The following is a 19,731-nucleotide window of genomic DNA, read 5'->3' on the forward strand; positions in this document are numbered from 1 at the left end:
CAGATCAAAAGCACATTGTGAGGAAACAACAAACCATGGCAGTGATGCAGTCTTTTTTCTGAGCAACCCTTCAAAAGACAATGTTCTGAGCAAGTGTGCTGTTGTCTGAATACTACAAGGAAACACCACAAATAAATGGCTTGTTGCTTAGAGGCTTTCACTTGTCCATTTCACTGAAAAAAGGTCCATAATTTGGTCTTCAGGCCCATGAAGAATATACAGTGGACAAAATTTCTTGGTCCTGACGTTGGTGTAGTATGCCACTCCTAACAAAAAGGATTCAATGACATGTAACAACAACAAAACCCTTTTTGGTTTGTAAACAACCATTTTAAAAATGATTCTTTGAAGAAACATATACAACAGGTTTTCCATCACAGAGAAGAACAACTAGCCTACTACTAAACAAAGCATAGAAATAAAACCAAGCTATATAAATCCTGTGTTAATTGCCTTGTTGGTATATATAAGCATTTTACTTGCATTCTCTGTGGCCCAAATCAAGCCGATACATATTGTCTCAAAATGTATGATGCCAAAGGTTAAAATACTTAATATCACATTATTTGATCTAGCAATATTGACTCTTGGATGGAAATTCCATATCTAATCACTCACTACATGAACTAGGTAGACGGTAAGGGGAGCAGTACTGAATGCATCAAATCTTCTTCAAGCACATCAATTGCATACAATTAGTTGCACAAAATAGGTTGTAAAAACATTGCAAACAGAAGTTTAAGGGTGTCTAACAAATCAACAACCAACACAGAACTTTCTTCGCAAGCAACAAAAATTGTGTTCAACTTGCAGTCAGTACACCTGCACAGTCTCACAAATCTGAAACTTAAGTAAAACACTTACGTGACGACTGGTAAATAAAATCACAAGTAAAACGTCACTAATATTATGCTGGGCATCCACTGGAACTTAGCTGGATGTTTCAATGTGCTGTTTTTATTTTTAACAACTGTATGCAAGTGGATGCACCCCCACTTGCTTCTGTACATATCAAAGCTACATTACATAAAAATACATAAAGTACATGAACGAGAAAACAACATTGCAGCACAGCATGACTATTTTTCATTGAAAATTTTATTTTTACCAATAATACTACTTTTTATATGCTTGTAGAAGCCAGTGACACTGTGAAACTAAATTCACATGTAATAACAATCAATAACAAAAAAAGAATTGGTATTACATTGAAATAAACTTCCCAAAAACAAGAATTCAGCTGCTTGAGTTTAAATTGTATCCTTGAAAATGGCTCTATTCAACTGACAACCTACAAGTGACTTATCAGGCACATAACAAGAACGGTCATTAATTTGCAGTATTTGAAAACTGAGCTTCTGAACTACTGCCAGTATTCGCTGTATAAAAAGCTTGTATGTACAGCTTAGATTCACATTAAATATAATAGTTTATACAATTATACAAAATACAAAAGTCATGTTTTTAACCCCAGGGCCAATCTGCCCACCTCAAAGATTCTGAGCATTTTTCTTGTGTGCTAATCACAGTAATCGTAAAGAGGAGCTGCTACAGTAAAAGTAATCCTACGTGTACCTCGCGCGCAATCCTCACTGAAATGAGCTCACAGTTCAATTTATATCACTGCACATGTGCAGCCATTTCGAAGTAGGTAATAATTCCAAAATGAGATACAACAATAACAACTACTGATTTACTCCAAGTAGAATGTAATAGAAAAACAAATACAAAAGAGAGAACGAGATCGAGAACCTTCCAGTTGTACATCTACCCAGGTAAAACCACTTCATCCTGGGTTTAGCTCCCCCTGTCTGCCACAATGAAGTGCAGACCAAATGAAACTTACTGGCACAAAATAATAACCCAGGTTGGACGCAACAGTCAAAAAAAGGTGCTGTTTAAAGGGACAGCAATACTGTTGCTAAGATTTATTAGGACCTACTAGGCGTTCGGCTTTCACACTCGCAGGATCTCCAGGCAGTTGTTGTAGCAGATGGAGATCCAGTCGGGCTGAGTGGAAGCCCACTGCACGTTGTTAATCTCCCCTTCGGCCGTGTAGGCCAGGATGGGGTCCTCGATGGCCCGCGGCATCTGCTGGATATCCCAGATCAGAGCCTGGTGGTCGTCCGCTAATCGGGGGAGAGAGAGAGAGAGAGAGAGAGATGTCATTGGATGTGTGAAAACTGCATAAGAATTTTGATCAATTTTACTAAGCAGGTACATTTTTACTTGACCAATGTCCAGCATCTCCTAATCCCTTACAATTATACAGGCTGTTTTTGTTGTGTTGGCTGTTCCTTCTAAAACAGCCATGTAAATATGTTGTAATTTGATCATTTAAAAATGGTGTGGACTAAAATGTTTGCAACAAACTGTTGTTTTGACCTAAAATCCTCAGAGATGTGGCTAATCTGATACGACTAGTCTAAACAGGTGGTCAGGTGAATGTAAATGTGTCCTTGGTTTTGATATCACAACCATGATGAATTCCAAACAGGATGTTTTCGCAGCTTAGTTTACAAGTACTAAGTAAGGAATACACGGTACATTTTGAAATTGCAGTTAAGTGTTTACAGTATTTACAGTTAAGTGCAAAAGTTTGTGCGAAAGTGAAAATAGGTCCTATACAGAGAACACACTTCTGCACATTTTAATACACAATTGCTGTCTATTTACAGAATTTAACATACCGAGAAAAAAAATATATATTAGCAGAAAAACCACATTGAAACCAACAAAATTCAATCAGGGTTATTCAAACGTTTGTATGCCACTGCACCTCAAACCTTTCATTAAAGAAAATAAGTGGGGAAAATCTGTTTTTCATGATAAGGCAGCTTTACTTAACTGCTACAAGAAGAAAAAAGGTGTTTGTGCGTGTGAGTGTATGTGAAGCAGTTACCAGCAGTGCATATGTGGCAGGAGGAGTGGGGAGCCCAGGCGATGCCATTTACACATGCACGATGGTTATTAAGCCTGGCCACTGGAGTACACGGTACACGCACGTCCAGAATAACAACCTAAGAAGAAAAAAAAAAGGAGTTACACTAGCAAACAGACATTAAACTCTGTGAATATCCAAAAAACCTAGAAAAATGGGATTGTTCTAAAACTTTTGACCAGTAGTTTAGCTCTAAAGAATATGAAGCAAAAAGATTAAGCAGATTTGTCTTTCATACCTCCATGCCGTCCATGGCCATGGTGGCTAGGTAGTTGGCGTCCTGCCTGTTCCAGTAAAGGCGCAGCAATGGGTGGTGTTGAGGGTCCTCGTAGATGATGGTGCTGTGCTCCAGGTGCCGCAGATCAAACATGCGAACCGAACCATCTGCTCCAACTGACGCAAACATGTCCCGCCCTCCACCAGCACGACTGAACGCAATATCGTACACCTGCAAGGGTCAAAGCACAACATTACACACAGGGATATTAATATTAATCAAATTGTTTTAAATTATAATAATTAATGATGCAAGTAAACCTACTGCTATAGTCTCCCTACAAAACACATGCCAGCGCAGCACACATATATACAGATATAATCTGAATAATAAACAGTAGTAATGCTAGAGATAATTATATGTTTATTTAAAGTTGTTATTGTACATTTTTCTTGCATTTTATTCTTTCCATTGTTATCCATTTTCAATTTACAAAAACAGTTATAATTCATTTTACATGCTCATCTTCCAACATCTTTTTTGTGATCAGTATTTTATTAACAAGTAAACATATACGCACAACACAAGACCTATGTTCAAAAAGCCCAAGATGTGCCCATAGAGTTTTTCACAATAGATACACTACATGGACAAAAGTACTGGGACACACCTCTTAATCACTGAATTCAGGTTTTTCATTCGGTCTCATTGCCACAGGTGTATAAAAACAAGCTCCTAGCCATGCAGTCCGGGTCGTTATAAAGAGCTCACTGAATTCGAGCATTGAACCGTAATAGGATGCCACCATTGCAAGTCAGTTCGCGAAATTTCTTCCCTCCTAATTAGTCCACAATCAACTGTGAGTGGTGTTATTGAAAAGTGGAAGCGTTTAGGAACCACAGCTACTTAGCCACAAAGTGTCAGACCATGTAAAGTCACAGCATGGAGAGCATAAAAGTCACCAATGTTCTGCTGATCAATAACTGTTCAAACTTACTCTGGCATCAACATCAGCACAAAAACTGTGAGCGTCATGGCAGGGTTTCCATGGCCGAGCAGCTGCATGCAAGCCTTACATAACCAAGCACCATGCCAAGCATTGGATAGAGTGGTGTAAAGCACCACCACTGGACTCTGGAGCAGTGGAAATGTATTCTGTGGAGTGACCAATCAGCTTGTCTGTCTGTCTGTCTGTCAGTCTGATGGACAAGTCCGAGTTTGGCGAATGCCAGGAGAACGTTACCTGCCAGACTGCACTGTGCCAGCTGTAAAGTTTGGTGGAGGAGGGATAATAATATGGGTTTTTTTTTCAGGGGTTTGCCTAGAACCCGTTCCAGTGAAGAGAAATCTTAAAGCTTCAGCAGACCAAGACATTTTGTACAGATGTATTCTTCCAACTTTGGGGAAATAGTCTGGGGAAGAACGTTTTCTGTTCCAGTCCACAAAGCAAGGTCCATAAAGTCATGGCTGGGTGAGTTTAGTGTGAAAGAACTTGAATAGCTTGCACAGAGCCCTGACCTCTTTTGTCCATATAGTGTATTTCTCATATCTCATTGAAAAAAGTGGAGAAATTGTGTGGAAAGTGCAGATTCAATACTTTACCACACACAATCCAATTCACATGTGTTTGTAGGTAGAAGAGGAGATATTTAATTATGACTTGAATTTTGTCATGAAAAAGGATGCATTTACTTACATCCACATACAGCAGTTTAGCCCACTCATGCTTTTTGAATAAGGCACAATACAGGACATTCATTCATACATATCAGTCTTAAAGGTACAGTAACAAAAACAGCCTGTTAATAGATAAAGAGGCAGGAAAATGGTGATGCAAAAAAAGAATTATGGCTGTTTCTGGTTCATAAAAGGACATAAATGCATTAGGATAGGTCTAAAAGACCCTCAGACAAGGCTGTAATTCCTTACCTCTTTATCATGGGCAATGAGCTGTGTTTTGACATGGCCAGAGACCAGATTGACTCTCCCCAACACTTGCCCTGTCTCTAGTCCCCAGATGGTGCAGGTGGTGTCAATACTCGAGGTACCTGTAGATTAAGGAAAATGCATTGTGAAGAAACTTTATGATGGGAATAAAGTGTAAAAACTCAAAAATTCACGGCTGGGGCCACAAAGAGGAACGGGACATTCCCTAACCAAGCAGGTTGGGGTCAATCTCGTTCCAATCGAAGGAAGTGAGGGGTGCGCAGAAATCAGAGTTTTTGTTATTGTTCAGGAGGCACTCAAGTCTCGTGTCTGTGTCACCCACCTATTCAAAAGAAAAGAGTGTCAAATCACAGTTAGCACAAAAACATAACTCATTTTAAAACAGGCCTTATAAACCCATGACAATCAAAGCCTTATTCTTCTGTACAATGGATTTTATTCAATTGCTTTTCAATGAACAGACCTGTGATCATTTCAAAGCTTTCTGATATACTTACTTTCATGAAAAGAAAAACTCCCTTACCAAGGATAATAAACACAATCTTATTTTATTTTAAATCAAGCGTGTAGCCAGCCTAACAGAAGTTAGGCACCTGTGAATAGCTAATGAAATGGCACAGAACTAGAGAGAACTAGAGGAAAGATCATTTCATCAAATTTAATCAATATATCTGTTGGTTTTAGCCCTATTTGGGGCTGAATTAGTTTTACATGGGGATGTGATGTAATTAGAGCTCTCTCAGTAACAGCAGTCATGTTCAAGTTGACCTCATGGTAATGTAATAACAAATTTTTGTAATGGACATTGGCTCCTCTGTTTCTTGGCGACTGGGGGACATTTTTAATGATGGCCTAATTAGAAGGAGAATTAAAATGAAATACCTGAAGGTACCCCTTGGCAGGGCAGTATGATTTCTGTCCTGTTGAGACCCATACATCAAGCTAAATGAGCCCACTCTTATTGATGTGCATGTCCAGACCATGATGTTTTGACCTGGGGTAATTTGGGGGAAACTACAGAGATATTTCATCCCAGTGGTCACCAACCCTGGTCTCTTCCTGCAGAGAACAGTCCCAACCCCTATCTGCCACTCCCACTCCAGCTAACTTTGTCTTAAAGTTTTTTTTAACTTTGACTTTTAAAAAGTCTTTGGATTAGCGTAAGTGAGGTGGTGCAGAATATTAGATGCAGGCTAGAACTAAACTCTGCAGGAAAGTAGGTCTCCAGTAGAAGGATGGGTGACCATCACTAAGATTAAGTGACTATTATTAGTCCCACAACGGGCAAATTTCACCTCCGCATTTAACCCATCCGTGAAGTGAAAAACCACATACACACTAGTGAGTGCGCACACACACACACACACACACACACACACACACACACACACAAGGGGGCAGTGGGCACACTTGCCCACAGCAGTGGGCAGCCCTATCCACAGCGCCCAGGGAGCAGTTGGAGGTTAGGTGTCTTGCTCAAGGACACCTCAGTCATGTGCTGTCGGCTCTGGGGATCGAACCAGCGACCTTCCAGTCACAAGGCTGGTTCCCTAACCTCCAGCCCATGACTGCCCTTTATCCTGGAGGAACTGGCCAGTAGAATCCCAAATATTACATTACCAGACCTCCTCTGATAAGACTAATCCAGCTCGAATAGGGCTGGAGACCCCAAAATCATATGCCTATCTCCAAAACAATAACTTTACAGGAGAAGGAAAAAAAACATGCTTTATTATAACGTAAGTCATTGGTACCAGACTTTTTCCGAGTCATTCTGGGCCGTTTCTTTTGGTCCTTCTTTCAAGAAATTTAGTCACAGTGTAAAGGCCAACAGGCATCTTCACATCATGTCAAAAACTGAAAATTGGCAAAAATGGAGATACGGGGTTTTGTTCCGACAGCATCGATATGCTTAGATTAAAGTAACGGCATATAGATTTATTTTAACTTTAGTGTGGGGTGGGGGGTGTCGATCACACTGCCCAACATCCACCTCTTCTATTTTAGTCTAGCTCTCATACCCTCCATATGCGCAGGTAGTCTCCGCTGGTGGCCAGTAAGTCTGGGTAAATTCCTTTAGAGTCTGGGATCCACATGATCTTCGTTGTGGGATACGGATGATCGAAGGTGTTTCTACACACAAACTCTGAGCTTTCCTCCTCCAGACCGACCAGCTGCACCTGTACACGATGAGAAATGCGAGTCAGGGAGGAAGTCTGCTTATATTTCTGAACCTTTTCACTGTAAAGCTTCTTATGCATCTGCATTTAACAACAAAGCCTTTCTATCCTTAGAAGAGCCGGCACTGCCATACTCCTCTACTACTGCTGACCACGGTAAAGATAGCTAGTGGTTGATGATTCAGAAATTAGATGTAAATAAAGGACAAGATGAAAACAAAGTAATTCAATACGGCCGTCCAGAAAAGGCATGAGGTAGTTATAATTTTCAGGATTGTTATCTTGAGATAAGTTAAATATCTCGTGATCTCAAGACAACAAAGTTGTTATCTTGAGACAATCAGTTAACTATCTTATGATCTCAAATTAATGAAGTTGTTATCTTTACATAACAAGTTAACTGTCTTGTGATCTTAAGTTAACGAAGTTGTTATCTTGAGATAACGAGTTTACCTTGTGATCTTGAGATGAGTTATCTTGGGATCTCAAGATAAAGTTGTTATGTTGAGATAACAAGTTAGCCATCTTGTGATCTCAAGACAACAATCCAGACGATTATAGCAACAGCTCACTGCTTCTCCAGAGTGGTTTGAAGAGAAATCTAGATAAACCTACCGACTGGTCACAGTGGTGGTGATAGGAACCAGACATCTGAAGAGGTTAACGCCTCTGAAAGCATCTCGCCTGATGCCCGAGACTTTGTTTATAAGTTTTGAGGAGTGGTCAGCCTAAAGCATGTAAATATTCATGGTGGAGGGCTACACAGAGAGTGTTCTAAGGCAAAATAGACCCAATGTCATTTTTTTCATTTTTACCATCAGCAACAAAACATACATTTACACCACGTTACACAAAAAAATGTGTTAATAAAATGTGTTGTCGTCATGGCGACCTCTGATTCCCATCACCACCAGTTTAGATAAATCTGAGTCTCTACAATCAAGCATTTCACACCAAACCACTCTGAATGACTCTGTTCTTAATTAACTGTGTACTTCCACCTTTTTAAACGTATTTGTATTGGAAACAGCCATCAAAAGTAAAATATATCAATGCTTCACGTTCCAGACTCACCACAAGCTCCACTATATGCCCAAAAGTATCGAGGCACCCGCTGTAATTTGTGAACTCAGCTACTTCATGGCACCCATTGTTTACAACTGCGTACACAGTTTGTATAATCTCCATAGAAAAGCACTGACCAATAGAATGGGGCGTTCTGGAGCAGCCACACATGAGACATGTGCAGTGCCAAGTGTTGGCTGGAGGGGTATGAAGCCCCCCAGCACTGGGGTGCATTCTCTGGAGTGATGGAGCTCCATCCAATACCTTTGGGATGAATTCAAAGCCTTCCCAAAAGAATAGAAGCCGTTACTGCAGACAAGGAGAACTCCGCCAATTGTTGAAAACTTCAAAATTCAGCCCTTGAGATGTAAACAGTCATTCAGAGTGGTTTGGTGTGAAATGGTTGATTGCAGACTCAACACAAACATAGACATTTCATCTACTATCTAGAACCACCAGTGAACCCACACATGAACCTACAAGTTTTATATGTAATGACGATGGTGGTAAAATAGTCACGAATCTGAAAAATCACGTTTTATTTTGGGACTATGTTGCCTTAATAGATTAAAATACATTTAAACCAAATTTGATCACAAAGGTATCATAAAACAATGTCAGGCAATGTTAGAGGTGGACGTCTGGTTCCTATCAACACCACTGTGAACAATGCTCTGCAAGTCTCTCTAGAACAGAGCATTTCACACCAAACCACTCTGAATGACTCTGTTTGCATCTCAACCATTTAATTACGCAGAAAATGTGAAAAATCGTTGGAGCTCCCCTTCTCTGAGTTTAGCTTCAGAAGAAATAAAGCAGGTGTCTACAAACTTTTGGACACATAGGGTCAGTTTTCTGGTCAGGGGGAGAATCTCCAACTAAGATAACACACAGTCCAGGACTAGGCTTGATCCCAGGTCCGGGAAAACCGTCCCTAGAAACGGAGCTGAAGTCAGCTTCTTATTCGAATTCCCCGTTCTACCTTAAATGGCGCTGCAGATACATGCGACTGCGGCACCATTTAAGGTGGAACGGGGAATTTGGGTAGGAAACCAACGTCAGCCTCGTCTCCTAGAGACCCTTTTTCCGCGACACCGGGGTGGTCAGGAGGGCTTTCTTTCACAGGTGGCTAACTTTGTTGTTGTATTCCTCCACGAAACTGCCCAGTGCCAGCCGAAAGCGGCGGTCCGGCCGGACGCTCCAGCTCATGGCGAACACCGTCCACGGAGCCTCGTACTTGTAGATTTCTTTGCGTTTACCGTGAGACATTTCTCACCGCTGCTGGAGCTCTAATCAACACGGAAAATGAGACTTAAAGACCGAAAAGAGCGACGGCAGCCGTTCAGAGTCAAACGTGGGGTTTTCAGCGAGGCTTCTTCATAAAAGCAGCCAGGCTGCCTGACGTTAGCTGTTCGTGCTAACAGAGAGCTAACAACAAGCAGGATACGCGGGTCCAAAACAATACATACAGAACAGCTAGCGGGCAGTTAAACACATTATAGAGTCCCAAACTGAAAACGCGCTGTAATACTGCGGGAACATGACGGCCCGCTGAGTATAAACCTTAAAAATAAACACCAAAAGCACAATTAGCTAACGGTTAGCTTCTGGCTAGGTTGTCGGGGACTGAAGTGTGTTTACGACAGTCGAGAACAGTTTTCGATAGGAGACCGTCGACCAAAGATATTTTAGTGAGGGCGAGATTAACCACTGTTTTTGCCCACAGGTTCATCGAATAACGATTAATGATTTATTTTCTCGAAATAATGCTTTAGTATCTTTAGATAATGACTTCTCTTTAAACAATAGCTTAGTATCTCAACATGTTTTCTTAAAATATGGACTTATCGAAATAATGAGTTATTACATTTCAAGAATATATTTGTAGTATACTGTTTTTATAGCATAATAACAGTATTATAATAGTATAAGTACTTCAGGATAGTAAGTAATTGCGAGAAATTTTGAGATGAGTCATAAATAAGGCGTAAGTCAATATTTTGAGAAAATAAATCATTATTTTGACATAGTACTTCCAGAAACAAGGGAAAAGCATTTTCTCTTCTATTCGGCAGGAAAGGGCTTTTATACACTATATTGACAAAAGTATTCGGTCACCCATCCAAATCATTGAATTCAGGTGTTCCAATCACTTCCATGGCCACAGGTGTATAAAACTAAGCCCCTAGGCCTGCAGACTGCTTCTACAGACATTAGTGAAAGAATGGGTCGCTCTCAGGAGCTCAGTGAATTCCAGCGTTGTACCGTGATCGGATGCCACCTGTGCAACAAGTTCAGTCGTGAAATTTCCTCAATACTAAATATTCCACAGTCAACTGTCAGTGGTATTATAACAAAGTGGAAGCGATTGGGAACGACAGCATCTCAGCCACAAAGTGGTCGGCCTCGTAAAATGACAGAGTGGGTTCCGCAGATGCTGAGGGGCATAGTGCACAGAGGTCAATCACTACAGACCTCCAAATTTCATGTGGCCTTCAGATCAGCTCAAGAACAGCATAGAGAGCTTCATGGAATGGGTTTCCATGGCCAAGCAGCTGCGTCCAAGCCTTACATCACCAAGTGCAATGCAAAGCCTGGAATGCAGTGGGGTAAAGCGCCGCCACTGGACTCTAGAGCAGTGGAGACGTGTTCTCTGGAGTGATGAATCATGCTTCTCCATCTGGAAATCCAACGGACGAGTCTGCGTTTGGCGGTTGCCAAGAGAACGGCACTTGTCTGACTGCATTGTGCCAAGTGTAAAGTTTGGTGGAGGGAGCATTATGGTGTGGGGTTGTTTTTCAGGAGTTGGGCTCGGCCCCTTAGTTCCAGTGAAAGGAACTCTTAATGCTTCAGCACCAAGAGATTTTGGACAATTTCATGCTCCCAACTTTGGGAACAGTTTGGGGACGGCCCCTTCCCGCACACCAGTGCACAAAACAAGGTCCAGAAAGACATAGATGAGCGAGTTTGGTGTGGAAGAACTTGACTGGCCTGCACAGAGTCCTGCTCCTCAGCCCGACAGAACAGCTTTGAGATGAATTAAAGCGGAGACTGTGAGCCAGGCCTTCTCTTCCAACATCAGTGCCTAACCTCACAAATGTGCTTCTGGAAGAACGGTCAAAAATTCCCATAAACACAGTCCTAACCCTTGTGGAAAGCCTTCACATCACATTAAACCCTATGGATTAAGAATGGGATCTCACTCAAGTTCATTTGCGTGTGAAGGCAATACTTTTAGCAGTATGGTGTATTATTACGTTCTTCCCCCAAAAATATTTCTTTATAAAATTAAATAAAAAAAACTAAAAATAAATAAAAATACACACACCAGAGAGTGAAAGGGTACCACTGTATTACCTCAAGACACACTATACATGGCCTGTTACAAACACTCTTTACAGAAATTCACATACAGGATCCTGTTAACTCGTCTTTAAAACCTTTTACAAATTGTCAACATTTGTTTTATACATATTTTTCGAGCCGAAGTGAAAAAACATGGCTTTTTTTTTTCTCTATATGAATTTCTCAGATGTGATAATCTGTATCAAACACAGAGTGGCCTGTACTAAGTGTCCTACCACAGCAAAGTCCATATAAAAAAAACACCTCAAAATATATAAAAGATATACTTTTTTTGTTAAAATCAAAGACAAAGACACATTTCTACAACTCCTTCGTGTTGATTTTCCGGATTGTAACGGTCGGTTCTTGCAAACTCCTGAATTTATAACTCATAATAAATTTCCAGAGTCGCTAACAACTGCATTAATGTTTTGGCCACGACAGTTTCGCTGATGGGAACCATCCGACTGCACCTTTCGCTGCTCACTGAGAGCTGCACATACCAGTCGGGTAACTAGTTGGAAGATACGGCCACCACACGTAAAAAAAAACCGGAAGTCCGGCAAGTGCATAACATAGGGCTGGGCGATATAACGATATTCATCATTATCGCGATAAATTCCATCACGATATTCTTCTTTGAGTGCATCATGGACATCGTCAGTACTTAAAAATACTGACCAGCTACACATTTCAACAGAAATAGAGTGTAATTAGTGCTGTTTGAGTGGAATTACTGCAAAATGTGAGAACAAATAATGATTTTTTTGGTTCTTTTTGTCGTTCTACCTCATCAGATGTCAGAAAACAGAAATATTGTTTCATGATCTACAATAATACCACATTCTTAAAGTATCGTGATACTGTATTTTTGCCCATATCGCCCAGCCGTAGCACATCGTTCTTTTCCTTTGCTATATTTAAAAACTCCTAGATTACACTCACTCCAAAAAGATGGTTCTACAGGGTTCTTTGGGAAAGAAAATGGTTCTATATAGAAGCCTAAACACTCAAATAACCATCTGCATGATTAAAGAGTTCTTCAGATTGATGGAGAACGTGTTATGGATGGTTCCATAAAGCACCTAAAAAAAGGCACCAAAAAGGGTTCTTCTATGCTTACAAGCTTGACATCATAACCACAGAACGTTTTGTGGTGCTATATAGAACCAAAAAAGGGTCCTGCTACAGTTACGATGTCAAGCTTGTAACAATAGAAAAAACTCCTTTCTGGTGTTACTTGGAACCAAAAAGGGTTCTTCTATGCTTACAAGCTTGGAATCGTAATCATAGCAGAACCCTTTTCAAAAAGGATACTACACAGAACCATATACAACACATTGTCCATCAATCTGAAGAACTGTTTAATCATGCAAGGCGTTCTTTGAGTGTTCATGGTTCTATATAGAACCATTTTATTTACTAAAGAACCCTTAAAGAACCACCCTTTTAAGCATGCAGAAGTGCACCAGGTTTATTTTATTTCACATTTACTTCCAAGTTTAGCGGTTCTCACTAGTGGAAGAGGTGAAAGTAAACTCATGTATCATCAAGAACTCAAGAGTTCTTCACTCATATGATTATAAATATAACTTCCTCGGCTGGTTGAGTGCAATTTCCAAGTCGGAAAATTGGCATTTCCCAGTTTTCCATGTCATGCGACCACAGCATTAGAGAACAATAGTCCATTTCGTCTTTATAGATTTTGTGTGTTTATAGACTTCCCAGAATGTCCTGGGCTCTGAGTTTAAGATTATCCATGCTGGAAAACATGATACCAACATTATCCGTTTCTGGCCAATGAAGTGTCGGATTGTCCAAGTTTATATATCAGTTTATGGTCGCTTTCTTCTATATTCAATGTGACGCAGGTCAAAGTGGCCCAAATCTGGTTCTCTCACCAAATCCAATTGTCTTGTTTGGCTGTTCACAGTGTCTTTTAAATGTGATCTGTTTGGACATCAGTCTGAAAAAAAAATCAGCTCCCAAACCGATCCGCTTGCGCAAAAGAGCAGAGCTTCATGCGGCTCCTCCAGAGGTAAACAATCATGACTGCCAAAAAAGGCCAGTCGCTTCCAGAGAATCAGCTTCATCTTCACTGGCATCACAGGAGCGATTACGAAGTTCCAGTGGTTGACAGCGAGGCTCATCACCCAAACCGTGTTCGAGTTCGCTGTAAAAGGTGCATGTTATTCAGCCACGGTCACTTTGGTTGGCGTCGGATTCTTTAAACCTTTTTCTTGACACTGCAGCCTCGTTCTCTTACGGCTGCGTTCGGCTGTTTCTTTCTAAATCTCTTTCTAAAACCACGGAGGGTTTTGGATCAGTCTCTTCTATATTTTGGTACAATTTATAATCAAGGCCTAAATGAGTCTCAGCAGCTCTTATGACAAATGTCTAGTCGGATTGACGGAAAAGTCACAAATTCCAACCTGGCTGTTCAGACGGAGTCGAACCTCCGCAGATCGGACTTCATCGGAATTGAAAACGTCAGATTCAGTGTGTTTACCTGTTCATACTGACACACATCTGTGTCCCATATCGCTGCTGTCGGAACAAAACCTTGTATCTCCATTTTTGTCGTTTTTCCGTTTCTGACAATTTGAAAACGCTTATTGGCCTTTATATTGTGTAAATTTCATGAAGGATGGACCAAAATAAATGGGCAAAAATGACTTGGAAAAACGTCTGGTTTCATTGACTTACATTAAAAGCAGTGTATGTTTTTTTCCGTCTCCTGTAAAGTTACCATTTTGGAGATACAAGGTTTCGTTCGAGACAGCAGCGACATGAAGAAAAAGATCGGATTTGGGCCGGTTTTACCTGCTGTGTGAACAAAGCCAAACACTGCTCATTTCTGTGAACTTGTCATCGAAAACCAGAGCAAAGGAATGCAAGTTTAGCACCCTTGGCTGGAGACTCAGCGAGCGCCCGCCATCCTCCCACCCCCTCACTCTGGGACACAAACCTCCCATTGTGTCGTCTCATATCAGGAACATTAACATGCACTGGAGCTCCACTGGCTTTCTCTCAATTCATGGACTTGGTCTGTAAATACCAGCTGAGGCTCTACGACCGAAACAAGGCGTGCATTTAAATACGTGGAGCAACAGTCAACAGGCTGATTATGCATATTCAACAAATTCCTCCTCTGCCCACCGACTCCTGAGCGCTGCTCAGAAGTCTGGAATCACTGTTTACTAACCCTAAACCAATTAGCTTGTAGTATAAATGGAAAAAAAGACTGAAATTGTCTGCATTGTTCAAAATGAAATTACAAAAAAGGGTTCTTTGAGTGAAGAACCACTTTCGGTTCCCCCAAAAACCTTACAACAGATGGTTCTTTAGTCTTTGGAGAACCGTTTTTGTAGATGAGATGTGTGTGTGGACAACACTAAAGGTTCTCTACATAATGTTACAGCTTGAGAAAGAAATTGGTACAGAACCTATACATTATTTGATGGTTCTTTAAACCTTTAAGAGCTTCCTCACATTCATTCAAGCTCTTCCAACATGGTCCTTGGGGAACCAAAAGTGGTTCTTCTACAGCATCGCTCTAAGCTCTTTGTAGCAAAGAGTGTAGCGTCTGTGCAACTAAACAGGTTTCAAATGATTAATAAAAGTACTAAAGACCGAGGAACGGATGCTGTAGATGATCCTAAAACATTGGAAAAAGCTGTAGAACATCCAGAGGTTAAAAGAAAAAATCCAAAATGCCAAAATGAAAACATCCAAGCATCTTGAAGAATCCAAAAAGCACCTTTTGGTTTTTAGTTTACAGTTTTAAAATCTATGCGGTACTTCATATTAAGAACTTTTATTTTGTATGCAATATTAACTCTTATTATACAAAATAAAAGTCTATAAGCAGTCATTCCAAACTTTCAAACTCTGCATGTTCTTCTCTGTACGAGAAGGTTCTTGAAAAAGAAAGTGAGAAATGAACGACGTGGAGCGATGGTGGGGGTGGAGGGGTGGAGGGACATTAGCCCGATGAAATGAAAAGCACGTTTTAACAGAAGTTGCACGTTGTAATTTGGAACAATGGAGCCATTCAAGGGGCGTGTGCTCACCCGGGGGTCACCGCCATTCGGATACGCACATTACATCACGTTCTCCAACTCGTGTGTCAGGGGTTAAACTGGAAAGCCCAAATCTGAGTGAGTGGAGAGGAGGAGTTGACAGGATGGACAGGAGAGGAATCAAAAGACCCCAAGTGGCCAATCAACCGAGATACATTTGGTGTCTGAAGTTTGCTTCTTTATAGTTTTGTGCTCTGAGGCCGTTGTTCCAAAAGTTCAGACAAGCCAAGAGGTAGTTAAAATTTTCTGGATTGTTATCTTCAGATAACAAGTTAATTATCTTGTTATCTTGGTTATCTTGAGATCACAAAATAGTTAATGTTGCTTCACGGAAATTTCATCTGTATGAAATCCAAGCCCACGATTTGCAAACTTTGGAAAAACCAGTTATACGCAAGAGGAAGGTAGTGATCTCTTCTTTTGCCTTAAGCTAATTATCTTGTGATCTCAAAAGAACATTATCTTGAGAGCACAAGATAGTTAATGTTGCTTCACGCCAAGTTCATCTGTATGAAATTCAAGCCCACAAATTTGCAAACCTTGGAAAAGCCAGTAATGGTAGTAAGATAAAGTTATCTTGAGATCACAAGATATCAACTCGTTATCTCATGATAACTATCTTGAGATCACAAGATAATCAACTTGCTATCTCAAGACAACAAAGTCACTATCTTGAGATCACAGGATAACTAGCTTTTTTATCTCATGATGACAGCGAATGAGAAGCGATTCCAGCCTTGTAAGAAGTCGAATGTTGAGAAACAATTTACAAGAAACTTTTATTTATGTGCAAAAGTTTCCTGTCGGAGATGCGAGAAAAGTGGCTGTAGCTGAGCTAAATAAGCAAAGTAAGTCTGTGTTTTCATTATATTTTTTAGCATATACTATCACATCAGCACAAGATGGTAAAATGGACATAAAACGTGGCTCCCAAGGTGGACTGACAGGCACTTAACATTTGGGTTGCCGACCTCTGGACTAGATTGTAAGGTACCCAGCATATAGTGAAAGAATGCAGTGCATAGATCCCAAATTCAGACGTGGTATCTGAGATTAGTTTAAGGCGAATGTGTGATGACTGTTTGCCATGCTAACTGGTGGGGTGTGTGCTTGTCGGCTACATTAGCCTCGTAGCTCCAGTGTAAAAATAAAGAAGCAAGCTTTGGGCACCAAATTCACAACAGTGGATTATTCAACAAATCACAGCCTAGATTTAGCAGATTTAAGGTTACAAAAAAAAAACCACCTTAAAATATTTCCAAGCCTGTTTCCAAGTCTTTTTACCCAAAAGGTGCTCACAGATTCATCATATAAAATTTGGAAATAATCCCAATTACATAATAACCATCCTCAAAAAGCATACTGATTATGCTGAAGCTTAAAAAAATTACACACTACTTCATACAAACAAATTAAAAGAGCACCAGACTTCAAACTCGGTCTTGTGCTTTACATATAGTATGTATAAAACCAACATAGTGGATAGAAACCTCTGTTCAAATATAATAGAGTGTAAAAATGGCTAAAATAAAAAAGCTCTATCTGCTGCACTAACTGCCCAGTGGCTTCTATTATATGCGTGCTGAAGGCCCATTGACGTCCATTATAGGTGAGATTCGAGTCACCTAGTCCTCTGTTTTTCTCTAAATACAGGAAAATGTGTCAAAACTATTGTCTTTGGCATTCAATCGTGTGTTACGCAAGCAGCAGATAGAGATCAGGTTGAAAACTCTAGGCTTTTCCTTTAACATGCCAGATTACAACCTCCTCTTCATTTCCTGTTTCTTTTTGGACGCAGCACCCTCCTCCATCATGCTGGAAGTCTCTGCCTCGCAGCGACAAAAAGTCTCTCTCACGCGTTCCAATAATGGCCCAGCTGCTCTGGCTGGGCCTTTGATTGTGCCATTAGGTCGCAGGGGATTATTCCATCTTGCCTGGAAATCCAGTGTTGACATCTCTAAACTAGCCTTCCTGTCTGGAAGACTTGAACGACATAAGGTGATTGGACGTGAGAGGTAACAGGAGAACAAACAGAAAGAAAATAAAATCATTTATAAAAAGAAAAACAGGAATTATTCCCAGATACATCATCCTGTCCAGTGTCGTTGGTTTGTTTTTTAGGTTTTTTTTTTTTGTACATTCTTGTTCGTTTCGTTAAGGCTGAAACGTCTTTAAAAAACATTCCCACTCGTACCGTGTTCAGTTTGGCTCCCGACGATGTCCGTCCATTCATTTTGGAGAGTTCAAGCAATTTCTCCATGGTTTAGTGTTAAAAATCAATCCGTCCGAGTTCAAACGAAAGGCTGCCACAATGCTTTAGTCCACGAAAAAGGATGCTACATTGGATTTTGGGCATGATTTGGAAAGAAATCGAGGAAATTGTGAGAAGTTTCTCTGTTAGGGTGGAATTTCCATCACCAAGAGTGTGCCCTTGAACAGTAAAGCACCAAATACTTGTCACTTAATCATTCATACAGTCATTTAAAAGCACCCATTCATACAGTAATGTACACACTCGAGCTGCCCTTCTCCTCAGGTGTATTCTCTCTGGCCGCTCCAGGTCTCTGCCAGCCCCAGATATTCGGGGTTTTCTGCCGTTGGGGTGACGTAGCCATTCAGCTGCCTATGATGTGGCGCACCTCCGCTCGTTGCCGCTCCGCCCACCGCCATGGCTTTAGCCACCATGTCCAGATAGTATGGATTGTCAAAGGCTGGTGATACAGGTGATGTGTTTACCATGGGCACCAGGTACTCCGGATTCTCCACGCTGCGTCCGGCACCGAGGCCGTTAGGAAGGCGCCTCTCGCCTGCTTTACGGGGCAGCGTGCTGGGCCGCTCAGGCTGGATCTCCTGATTCACATACTCTGAAAAGAGAAGAGAGAACATCTTTGGAACACATACTGATGAATGTTACATACTTTATCGACACTAATATCTTTATGACATGACTTGAGGATGCCCCATGAAAGGACCCCAGTTAGGTTGATCCATTTTTATAGAATTAGCCCAAACTGTGGTCCCACAGTAAAAAAAAAAATGGCAATGAAGTAGTCCTACCTTAGATCTTCACAAGGATTATGACCTGTTTTAACCCCAGGGCACCAATTAAGATAGTAATAAGCTAAATATTGGGAAGTCATGAAAATATGAATATAACAGCTTTTTGGTATTTTTAAAAAAAAAAAAGATTTAAAGTTTTTTTTTAATGTTTTTTTTCCCTTCAATAAATAAAATGTACTCACCTGGCTGTGTATGTGTTTTCCGTGGTAGTGTGTGAGACAGGTATCCGACTGGCCCTTCTGGCTCCAGGTCTCCGTCAATGCCGGTGGGGAAGGTGGGGTCTTTGCTGTAGCGGTCCGGGCTGGAGGGAGGGCCGGTCTCCTCTGCGCCGCCGTCCAGAAACACTGAGTCCGAGTGGCCGCCAGCTGAGTGACGAGAGATGCTACGGACCAGAGAGGGGTACCCGGATCCTCCCCACATTCCATTAGCAGTGGCCCCTACAGGAAGCGTGGGGTACTGGCTCCGCCCCACAGTGCTGACTGACGAGTGCATGCTCCGCGCACCCGGCAGGCCGTCCACCTCCAGGCCCAGGTCTGTGCTCTGTTTGGGGGAGGTGAGGGGAGGGATAAGCAGATGTTTGCAAAAATAGTGTCGACCAGGCTAGGGGTAACGCTTTCACTGAAGTAGTCTTTTGTAGATGATTAATAAACTCTTAACAGGTCATCAGTAACACATGAACAACATAGTAGCAGTAGTGAAACGTCTGAATACACTGAGGTAAATATCTTGTAGATGTTCTGTTGATACATTTCTTACATAAAGTAGATGTGCTGTTAATATGTTACTTCTATTACGCAAAACCTAACCTTTCCAACCTTACCCAACACCTAACCTTCACCCTGGGCCCTAATCCTAACCTCAACCCAAAACCTAATCCTAACCCTCACCTTGGCC

The 19,731-nt window shown here is 41.1% G+C and overlaps 2 protein-coding genes across 2 annotated transcripts in view; both read right to left on the minus strand.

Annotated features, from left to right (window-relative positions):
• Positions 1 to 440: 440 nt before the first annotated feature.
• LOC108443165 (DDB1- and CUL4-associated factor 7-like) lies at positions 441 to 9,619 on the minus strand. Its single transcript, XM_017723619.2, has 7 exons — positions 9,485 to 9,619; positions 7,127 to 7,285; positions 5,316 to 5,427; positions 5,088 to 5,206; positions 3,180 to 3,389; positions 2,903 to 3,020; positions 441 to 2,129 (listed from the first exon to the last, which is right to left on the minus strand). Exons 1-7 carry the CDS (start codon positions 9,617 to 9,619, stop codon positions 1,957 to 1,959), a joined length of 1,026 nt encoding a protein of 341 aa, XP_017579108.1. The 3' UTR covers positions 441 to 1,956.
• Positions 9,620 to 11,685: 2,066 nt separating this feature from the next.
• The window catches only part of erbb2 (erb-b2 receptor tyrosine kinase 2), a 66,418-nt gene continuing 58,372 nt past the window's right edge, over positions 11,686 to 19,731 (minus strand). Inside the window, exons 26-27 of the mRNA XM_017723622.2 lie at positions 19,020 to 19,377; positions 11,686 to 18,641 (exon numbers count right to left, since the gene is read on the minus strand). Of these exons, the coding sequence (XP_017579111.1) occupies positions 18,310 to 18,641; positions 19,020 to 19,377 (690 nt within the window). The 3' untranslated portion in view covers positions 11,686 to 18,309. The remainder of the gene's footprint in view (positions 18,642 to 19,019; positions 19,378 to 19,731) is intronic.

This window comes from Pygocentrus nattereri, chromosome 13 (genome assembly GCF_015220715.1).
Source record: "Pygocentrus nattereri isolate fPygNat1 chromosome 13, fPygNat1.pri, whole genome shotgun sequence".
Taxonomy (NCBI): Eukaryota; Metazoa; Chordata; class Actinopteri; order Characiformes; family Serrasalmidae; genus Pygocentrus; species Pygocentrus nattereri.